Source organism: Oncorhynchus mykiss, chromosome 13 (genome assembly GCF_057628025.1).
Source record: "Oncorhynchus mykiss isolate SJ-2025 chromosome 13, ASM5762802v1, whole genome shotgun sequence".
In the NCBI taxonomy this organism is placed as follows: domain Eukaryota; kingdom Metazoa; phylum Chordata; class Actinopteri; order Salmoniformes; family Salmonidae; genus Oncorhynchus; species Oncorhynchus mykiss.
The window spans coordinates 9480001-9490000 of NC_143034.1; the positions used below are offsets into that span (position 1 = coordinate 9480001).

The 10000-nt window shown below is 44.4% G+C and overlaps 2 protein-coding genes across 7 annotated transcripts in view; both read left to right on the forward strand.

Moving 5' to 3' along the window:
* iqce (IQ motif containing E) overlaps nucleotides 1-6549 on the forward strand; it is a 22156-nt gene extending 15607 nt beyond the window's left edge. For 3 of the 4 annotated variants that reach the window (XM_090195059.1, XM_090195055.1, XM_090195058.1), the window contains 7 exons: nucleotides 274-381; nucleotides 618-897; nucleotides 2018-2116; nucleotides 2549-2673; nucleotides 4645-4736; nucleotides 4883-4984; nucleotides 5811-6549. In XM_090195059.1, coding sequence (XP_090051185.1) covers nucleotides 274-381; nucleotides 618-897; nucleotides 2018-2116; nucleotides 2549-2673; nucleotides 4645-4736; nucleotides 4883-4984; nucleotides 5811-5938 — 934 coding nt within the window. In that variant the 3' untranslated portion in view covers nucleotides 5939-6549. The remainder of the gene's footprint in view (nucleotides 1-273; nucleotides 382-617; nucleotides 898-2017; nucleotides 2117-2548; nucleotides 2674-4644; nucleotides 4737-4882; nucleotides 4985-5810) is intronic. The other variant, XM_090195056.1, reaches the window with a different exon arrangement.
* Nucleotides 6550-6630: 81 nt separating this feature from the next.
* ttyh3b (tweety family member 3b) overlaps nucleotides 6631-10000 on the forward strand; it is a 69032-nt gene continuing 65662 nt past the window's right edge. For all 3 annotated transcript variants that reach the window (XM_090195081.1, XM_090195083.1, XM_090195084.1), the window contains exon 1: nucleotides 6631-7845. In XM_090195081.1, the coding sequence (XP_090051207.1) occupies nucleotides 7720-7845 (126 nt within the window). In that variant the 5' untranslated portion in view covers nucleotides 6631-7719. The remainder of the gene's footprint in view (nucleotides 7846-10000) is intronic.

Consider the following 10000-nt stretch of genomic DNA (forward strand, 5'->3'; position numbering starts at 1 on the left):
TACTGTTTACTGTAGTGGGTTTATTTATTACTGTCGTGGGTTTATTTATTACTGTCGTGGGTTTATTTATTACTGTCGTGGGTTTATTTATTACTGTTGTGGGTTTATTTATTACTGTCGTGGGTTTATTTATTACTGTCGTGGGTTTATTTATTACTGTTGTGGGTTTATTTATTACTGTCGTGGGTTTATTTATTACTGTCGTGGGTTTATTTATTACTGTCGTGGGTTTATTTATTACTGTCGTGGGTTTATTTATTATTCTGTTTTCAGACAGGAGCTGAGACGACTGATAGCTGAAAGAGAGCAGGAAGAGAAAGAGACGGAGAGGAGGAAGAATGAACGAAGGAGTGAACATGAGAAGGAAACACGACTCTACCTGTATGTATCTCCCAGTTCAACCTGAACGTCCCGACTGGGAAATACACTCCTACACAATGAATGGTGTTTACATCCAATATGACACAAATACTACTTGGAACTGTTTACTGCAGGCTTATAACCACTGTGACATGGCCCACAGAGGTTGTATGGACACTTCTTCTTCTCTCGTGTGTCTGCGCCATGACGTTGCCACGGAAACCTTTCTACCCGTCTGATTCTCCTCCTTGTTCCAGACTGGAGATAGAACAGCTGACCGTGAAGATACAGTCTCTGGAGGAGGAGAAGAAGAGATGGACCGAAGAAGAACAGAACCAGGAGGAGAACCGGAAGGAGAACCCAGAAGGGAGGGAGGAGAAGGAAAGAGAGGAGAGGGAAGAACAGAACCAGGATAACCGGAAGGAGAACCCAGAAGGGAGGGAGGAGAAGGAAAGAGAGGAGAGGGAAGAACAGAACCAGGAGAAGGAAAGGGCAGCTAGGGTGATCCAGAGAGAGTGGCTGGAGCACAGAGACAGGGTAACTAACTAACTACTGTAACTAACTCACTACTGTAACTAACTAACTACTGTAACTAACTCACTACTGTAACTAACTAACTACTGTAACTAACTCACTACTGTAACTAACTCACTACTGTAACTAACTAACTAACTACTGTAACTAACTAACTACTGTAACTAACTAACTACTGTAACTAACTAACTCACTACTGTAACTAACTAACTCACTACTGTAACTAACTAACTACTGTAACTAACTAACTAACTACTGTAACTAACTAACCATAAACAAACATTTTAAATAGTTAATCTAAATAAGTTGTTGTACCTGCCAGCTGCTACCACAGAACGGGAATGAAGACAAATGCCGATCTCCTATGGACTAATAAAGTACATTCTCTCCTCTCTCTTCCTCCTCTCTCTTCTCTCCCTCCTCTCTCCTCTCTCTCTCTCCTCTCTCTCCTCTCTCCTCTCTCCTCTCTCTCTCCTCTCTCCTCTCTCTCTCCTCTCTCCTCTCTCCCTTCTCTCTCCTCTCCTCCTCTCTCCTCTCTCCCTCCTCTCTCCTCTCTCTCTCCCTCCTCTCACCTTTCTCCTCCTTCCTCTCTCTCTCCCTCCTCTCTCTCTCTCTTCTCTCTCCCTCCTCTTTCCTCTCTCTCCCTCCTCTCTTCTCTCTCTCCTTCTTCTCTCTCCCTCCTCTCCCTCTTCTCTCTCCCTCCTCTCTCCTCTCCCTCCTCTCTTCTCTCTCTCCCTCTTCTCTCTCCCTCCTCTCCCTCTTCTCTCTCCCTCCTCTCTCCTCTCCCTCCTCTCTCCTCTCCCTCCTCTCTTCTCTCTCTCCCTCTTCTCTCTCCCTCCTCTCCCTCTTCTCTCTCCCTCCTCTCTCCACTCTCTCCTCTCCCTCCTCTCCCTCTTCTCTCTCCTCCTCTCTCTCTCTCTCCCTCCTCTCCCTCCTCTCTCCACTCTCTCCTCTCCCTCTCTCTCCTTTCTCTCTCTTCTCTCTCCCCCCTCCTCTCTCCTCTCCTCTCTCTCTCCCCTCCCTCCTCTCTCTCTCTCCCTCTCTCTCCTCCCCCCCCTCTCTCTTCTCTCTCTCTCTCTCTCTCTCTCTCTCTCCTCCCTCCTCTCTCTCCCCCTCCCCCCAGGACACAGTGTTGGTCCAGTCAGCAATAAGAGGACATCTCCTCAGACAGAGCCAGATAGCTCACCTCCTCCGAGACACACACACCAGCACTCTCAGCAAGGTCACACACACACATACACACACACACACACACACACACACACACACAGAGACACACACACACACACCTACAATGTTTGTGGGGTGGCAGGTAGCTTAGTGGTTACAGTGTTGGACCAGTAACCGAAAGGTTGCTGGATCGAATCCCCGAGCTGACAAGGTAAAACTCTGTCCTTCTGCCCCTGAACAAGGCAGTTAACCCACTGTTCCTCGGTAGGCCATCATTGAAAATAAGAATTAATTTTTAAGAACTGACTTGCCTAGTTAAATAAAGGTAAAATATTTAGATATATATTTTTTATGTTGTAGTTCAACCAAATTGCCACTTAGGGGCACTGTTTCCCCGTATTTACAATAGGTATCTATAGAGTAGAGGGAGTTTGCCCTAATTAGGCTCTGATATAGGAGTTACTATTTACTGTTTCATTTACAGAATGGCCAATCACAGCGCGGCACTGATGTTACCTCATGTGTGGAGGATGGGGAGCTGGTTGCCGTGACGCTGATCCAGTCTGTGTTCCGGGGTCACCTGACACGCAGCGCACTGATGACGGAGAGGTGACACACACCACTACACACAGTTCTGACATTGCGTCTGTGTGTTTGTATTGTGTTGTATGACTGTGTGTTTGTGTTGTATAACTGTGTGTTTGTGTTGTGTTGTATAACTGTGTGTTTGTATTGTGTTGTATGACTGTGTGTTTGTATTGTGTTGTATGACTGTGTGTTTGTATTGTGTTGTATGACTGTGTGTTTGTGTTGTATGACTGTGTGTTTGTATTGTGTTGTATGACTGTGTGTTTGTATTGTGTTGTATGACTGTGTGTTTGTGTTGTATGACTGTGTGTTGTATTGTGTTGTATGACTGTGTGTTTGTATTGTGTTGTATGACTGTGTGTTTGTATTGTGTTGTATGACTGTGTGTTTGTATTGTGTTGTATGACTGTGTGTTTGTGTTGTATGACTGTGTGTTTGTATTGTGTTGTATGACTGTGTGTTTGTATTGTGTTGTATGACTGTGTGTTTGTATTGTGTTGTATAACTGTGTGTTTGTATTGTGTTGTATGACTGTGTGTTTGTGTTGTATGACTGTGTGTTTGTATTGTGTTGTATAACTGTGTGTTTGTGTTGTATGACTGTGTGTTTGTATTGTGTTGTATGACTGTGTGTTTGTATTGTGTTGTATAACTGTGTGTTTGTATTGTGTTGTATGACTGTGTGTTTGTGTTGTATGACTGTGTGTTTGTATTGTGTTGTATTACTGTGTGTTTGTATTGTGTTGTATGACTGTGTGTTTGTGTTGTATAACTGTGTGTTTGTGTTGTGTTGTATAACTGTGTGTTTGTATTGTGTTGTATAACTGTGTGTTTGTGTTGTGTTGTATAACTGTGTGTTTGTATTGTGTTGTATAACTGTGTGTTTGTATGACTGTGTGTTTGTGTTGTATGACTGTGTGTTTGTATTGTGTTGTATAACTGTGTGTTTGTATTGTGTTGTATAACTGTGTGTTTGTATTGTGTTGTATAACTGTGTGTTTGTATTGTGTTGTATGACTGTGTGTTTGTATTGTATGACTGTGTGTTTGTGTTGTATAACTGTGTGTTTGTGTTGTGTTGTATAACTGTGTGTTTGTATTGTGTTGTATGACTGTGTGTTTGTATTGTGTTGTATGACTGTGTGTTTGTGTTGTATGACTGTGTGTTTGTGTTGTATAACTGTGTGTTGTATTGTGTTGTATGACTGTGTGTTTGTGTTGTGTGACTGTGTGTTTGTATTGTGTTGTATGACTGTGTGTTTGTATTGTGTTGTATAACTGTGTGTTTGTATTGTGTTGTATGACTGTGTGTTTGTATTGTGTTGTATGACTGTGTGTTTGTGTTGTATGACTGTGTGTTTGTGTTGTATAACTGTGTGTTGTATTGTGTTGTATGACTGTGTGTTTGTGTTGTGTGACTGTGTGTTTGTGTTGTGTTGTATAACTGTGTGTTTGTGTTGTATGACTGTGTGATTGTATTCTGTTGTATGACTGTGTGTTTGTGTTGTATGACTGTGTGTTTGTATTGTGTTGTATGACTGTGTGTTTGTGTTGTGTTGTATGACTGTGTGTTTGTATTGTGTTGTATGACTGTGTGTTTGTATTGTATGACTGTGTGTTTGTATTGTGTTGTATGACTGTGTGTTTGTGTTGTGTTGTATGACTGTGTGTTTGTGTTGTATGACTGTGTGTTTGTATTGTGTTGTATGACTGTGTGTTTGTATTGTGTTGTATGACTGTGTGTTTGTGTTGTATGACTGTGTGTTTGTATTGTGTTGTATGACTGTGTGTTTGTGTTGTATGACTGTGTGTTGTATTGTGTTGTATGACTGTGTGTTTGTATTGTGTTGTATGACTGTGTGTTTGTATTGTGTTGTATAACTGTGTGTTTGTGTTGTGTTGTATGACTGTGTGTTTGTATTGTATGACTGTGTGTTTGTATTGTGTTGTATGACTGTGTGTTTGTATTGTGTTGTATGACTGTGTGTTTGTAGCTCTGAGTCTCCAGCCCCTCCTCCCTGTGGACCCACACCAGCTCCTAGAAGAGTCCCCTCTGCCCCTTCAACACACACTCCCAGCAACACAGGTGAGATACACACACACATACACACACACACACACACACACACACACACACACACTGAATCTGACACCTTGGTGGCACAGCGCTGACTGAAGGACAAATCAGGATTTGAAAGTGTGTGTGTGTGTGTGTGTGTGTGTGTGTATTAGCCCTTCCAGGCAGTGATGTAGATGAAGATGTAACGGAGCTGAGTGAGGAAGATCCCTGGCCTGTCTGTAACACACTGTCCAACAGGAGGAGACTCACACCAGGTATGCTGTCTGGGGATAGAAACGTATATATATTTATAATATGTGTTCGTGTGTGTGTGTGTGTGTGTGTGTGTGTGTGTGTGTGTGTATATATAATGTGTGTGTGTGTGTGTGTGTGTGTGTGTGTGTGTGTGTATATATATGTGTGTGTGTATAATGTGTGTGTGTGTGTGTGTGTATATATAATGTGTGTGTGTGTGTGGATATATATATTTATAGTGTGTGTGTGTGTGTGGTGTGTGTGTGTGTGTGTGTGTATAATGTGTGTGTGTGTATATATATAATGTGTGTGTGTGTGTGTGTGTGTGTGTATATATAATGTGTGTGTGTATATATAATGTGTGTTTGTATATATATAATGTGTGTGTGTGTATATAATGTGTGTGTGTATATATAATGTGTGTGTGTATAATGTGTGTGTGTGTATATATAATGTGTGTGTGTGTGTATATAATGTGTGTGTGTATATATATAATGTGTGTGTGTGTGTGTGTATATAATGTGTGTGTGTGTATATATAATGTGTGTGTGTTTGTATATAATGTGTGTGTGTATATATAATGTGTGTGTGTGTGTGTATATAATGTGTGTGTGTGTGTATATAATGTGTGTGTGTGTGTATATATAATGTGTGTGTGTGTGTATATAATGTGTGTGTGTATATATAATGTGTGTGTGTGTGTGTGTATATAATGTGTGTGTGTGTATATAATGTGTGTGTGTGTATATAATGTGTGTGTGTATATATAATGTGTGTGTGTGTGTGTATATAATGTGTGTGTGTGTGTGTGTGTGTATATAATGTGTTCCTGTGCTTCGCCTGTAGCCCAACTACAGCTCCACCCACCTCCAGATTCCAAGGTTGCTAAGGCGATGGACTCTGAGGATTCCGACGATGACATCATCGTGTCTCCGTCTCGTCTCGTGGGAAGGAGAGAAGAAATCTACTTCTAGACCAGAGCATTGCACTATGGGATATGAAGTGTGTGTGTGTGTGTGTGTGTGTAGCTGGGTATGCAGGCTTTTACTCCAGCCCTACACCAGATTCAATCAAGGTCCAGAGGACATGCTGATAAGTAGAACCAAGTGTGTTTTGGTAGTGCAGGGCTGGAACGAAGTCCTGCACATGCAGTAGCTCTCCGGGAGGGGAGTGTTTGTTGGTGTCAGGGCGTTAATGATAATGGTAATAATGATAATCCTGAACATATCCAGGAGGGTCGCTTGGCCAGCTCTCTGCCCAATAAATCTCCGTTCTGATACAGATCGTTTTTTATGTTGCCAAAGTGCCTGAGTGCTGTATATAGATTATTGATGGTCATAAACAAAGTTATAAATCATGGAGTTTATTGGAGAATGAGCGACTTTTAAAACATGTCTATCAATATAAACACTGCTGATTCAAAACTGTGAAATTATTATCATATTCTACTGCAATATGACGCTCAGAGGAGAGTGTGTGCGCGCGCGTGATCGTGCCTCGAGTTGTGTTTATTATAATAGCTGTAATCCATGAAAATAATGTTTTATCTGATTAAATGAGTATCTTTCCCTGTATGGTAAAAACACTTCAGAGGTCATGGTGTTTCTTCGTTTTTTGATGAAAATGTGTGTTGTGATGTTTTGTTGTAATGGACTTCAACTGGGTTGTGTATTACCGTTACACCGTCGGGAAGGGAGGGGGGGGAGGTCTGAGTATTTGCGCATTCAACTCCGCTCCGCTCTGCACACATGGTCGACAGATCTATTTGCAGAGCGAGCTGCAGTGAGAAGCTTTGTCCTCCTAGGGGTTTTCGAGCTCGTGTTTGCTTCGCCCTCCAAATTCGTTAACGGTGAACAATGTAGCAGCCGACGACCGCGACGTTTCATCACCGGGAGGACATTTAAAACGAACCCCCACCGGGACCGCTCGTTAAATCTCATAATTTAATTGGAGGTCATTTAAACCTGAACTCTCCCTTCTCATTGGGATCTAGAAAAGAGAATATTTGATTCGTGGATATTTTTTATCGGACAAATCTAACCGTAATGTAACGGCATTTTTTAGAGTGGTAAGCGGTCTTTCTAAGAGTGGGTGTCGGTTATTTTTTCGGCTGAGATGTGAGAGAGTTGTCGTGATTTCTGCTGCAGTCCCGCTGTTTTAGCCTACATCGGCTGTATAAGGAACAATAGCCTCCTATCTGTGGATGAACAGGGAGTTTGGTGGTGCCACCGCTAGGTTTCTAAGGAGAAGTGTTCACATTGCAAAATGAGACTTGGCTACATTCACACATAGTTTGGAGCAGAATATGGATTTTTTTTTCTGTCTTCCTGGCTAAGAGTTGGGAATGCGGTAATGGAGAACCGGAATAATCCAATATAGCCTAACCGCTCGTGGCTGGAAGAAACGAATAGACCCGTGGGAACGAGAATGTTGGCGGTCCTGGAAATTGTAGCCTGCAACACCGTAAATCAATCAACGACCGACTGAGTAAACGAATTATTGCTGACTTGACCGTGGCGTCGGTCGACGGTAGCCTACCCTAGAACAAACCGTCAATAACGGATAATCGATATTTGTATTGATGACGGAATCACATCGATGATAACAACCCACTCGGCGCACTACACTACTCCACGTTCAGAAGAGAATCATAGCCTGTGCGTGGGCGTTGTAAGCAGTGTTGTTGACCGAAGAGGACACATATTTCGGGCTGACAGATTGGCAGTGACACCGGCGGGTCTGTGCGTGTGAGAGGATGGCAGCGGTAGTAAACTACTCTCCCCCATGGTGGGTCAACCTGCTCCACCGCCTCCCCCACTTCAACCTGCAGTTTGAGACGGTCAGCAGCGACTTCAGACCCGAGGACTCAGAGTACCAGAAGGTAGGTGTAGAACACACACAGATGCATGCATACAGACCACACACACAACCCTGACAGAGGAGCACGTTTTTATCTCCAAGGCCTTTTTCAATCAAAACCGTTATCCAGATCAACAGTCACTAAAGCCCTGTGGAGTGACCCCCCAGGTGGAGTGACCCCCCCCCCAGGTGGAGTGACCCCCCAGGTGGCACAGCGCTCTAAGACACTGCATCTCAGTGCTAGAGGCGTAACCACAGTCCCCGGTTCGATTCCAGGCTGTATCACAACTGGACAAGATTGGGCGGCGCATAATTGGCCCAGCATCGTCCGGGGTAGGGTTTGGCCAGGGTAGGGTTTTGCCGGGGTAGGGTTTAGCCGGGGTAGGGTTTTGCCGGGGTAGGGTTTGGCCGGGGTAGGGTTTGGCCGGGGTAGGGTTTGGCCGGGGTAGGGTTTGGCCGGGCCGGGGTATGGTTTGGCCGGGGTAGGGTTTGGCCGGGGTAGGGTTTGGCCGGGGTAGGGTTTGGCCGGGGTAGGGTTTGGCCGGGGTAGGCCGTCATTGTAAATAAGAATTTGTTCTTAACATAAAATCATTGTTATAATAATAATCTACTACCCAAAGGGAAACAGATGGCTGGCCCATCCATCCACTCCTAGGTAGTATTCTACTACCCAAAGGGAAACAGATGGCTGGCCCATCCATCCACTCCTAGGTAGTATTCTACTACCCAAAGGGAAACAGATGGCTGGCCCATCCATCCACTCCTAGGTAGTATTCTACTACCCAAAGGGAAACAGATGGCTGGCCCATCCATCCACTCCTAGGTAGTATTCTACTACCCAAAGGGAAACAGATGGCTGGCCCATCCATCCACTCCTAGGTAGTATTCTACTACCCAAAGGGAAACAGATGGCTGGCCCATCCATCCACTCCTAGGTAGTATTCTACTACCCAAAGGGAAACAGATGGCTGGCCCATCCATCCACTCCTAGGTAGTATTCTACTACCCAAAGGGAAACAGATGGCTGGCCCATCCATCCACTCCTAGGTAGTATTCTACTACCCAAAGGGAAACAGATGGCTGGCCCATCCATCCACTCCTAGGTAGTATTCTACTACCCAAAGGGAAACAGATGGCTGGCCCATCCATCCACTCCTAGGTAGTATTCTACTACCCAAAGGGAAACAGATGGCTGGCCCATCCATCCACTCCTAGGTAGTATTCTACTACCCAAAGGGAAACAGATGGCTGGCCCATCCATCCACTCCTAGGTAGTATTCTACTACCCAAAGGGAAACAGATGGCTGGCCCATCCATCCACTCCTAGGTAGTATTCTACTACCCAAAGGGAAACAGATGGCTGGCCCATCCATCCACTCCTAGGTAGTATTCTACTACCCAAAGGGAAACAGAACGCTGGCCCATCCATCCACTCCTAGGTAGTATTCTACTACCCAAAGGGAAACAGATGGCTGGCCCATCCATCCACTCCTAGGTAGTATTCTACTACCCAAAGGGAAACAGAACGCTGGCCCATCCATCCACTCCTAGGTAGTATTCTACTACCCAAAGGGAAACAGAACGCTGGCCCATCCATCCACTCCTAGGTAGTATTCTACTACCCAAAGGGAAACAGATGGCTGGCCCATCCATCCACTCCTAGGTAGTATTCTACTACCCAAAGGGAAACAGAACGCTGGCCCATCCATCCACTCCTAGGTAGTATTCTACTACCCAAAGGGAAACAAATGGCTGGCCCTTCCATCAACTCCTAGGTAGTATTCTACTACCCAAAGGGAAACAGGTGGCTGGCCCATCCATCCACTCCTAGGTAGTATTCTACTAACCAAAGGGAAACAAATGGCTGGCCCTTCCATCAACTCCTAGGTAGTATTCTACTACCCAAAGGGAAACAGATGGCTGGCCCATCCATCAACTCCTAGGTAGTATTCTACTACCCAAAGGGAAACAGATGGCTGGCCCATCCATCCACTCCTAGGTAGTATTCTACTACCCAAAGGGAAACAGATGGCTGGCCCATCCATCCACTCCTAGGTAGTATTCCAACACTCCTCATCGCCTGTCCTTGTCTCCTTGCCTTCATGATAACAAATTGACAGTTCAAGTCCATTACTGTGTAATTTAAAAAAAAACAATGACTATTGTAACTCCATCTT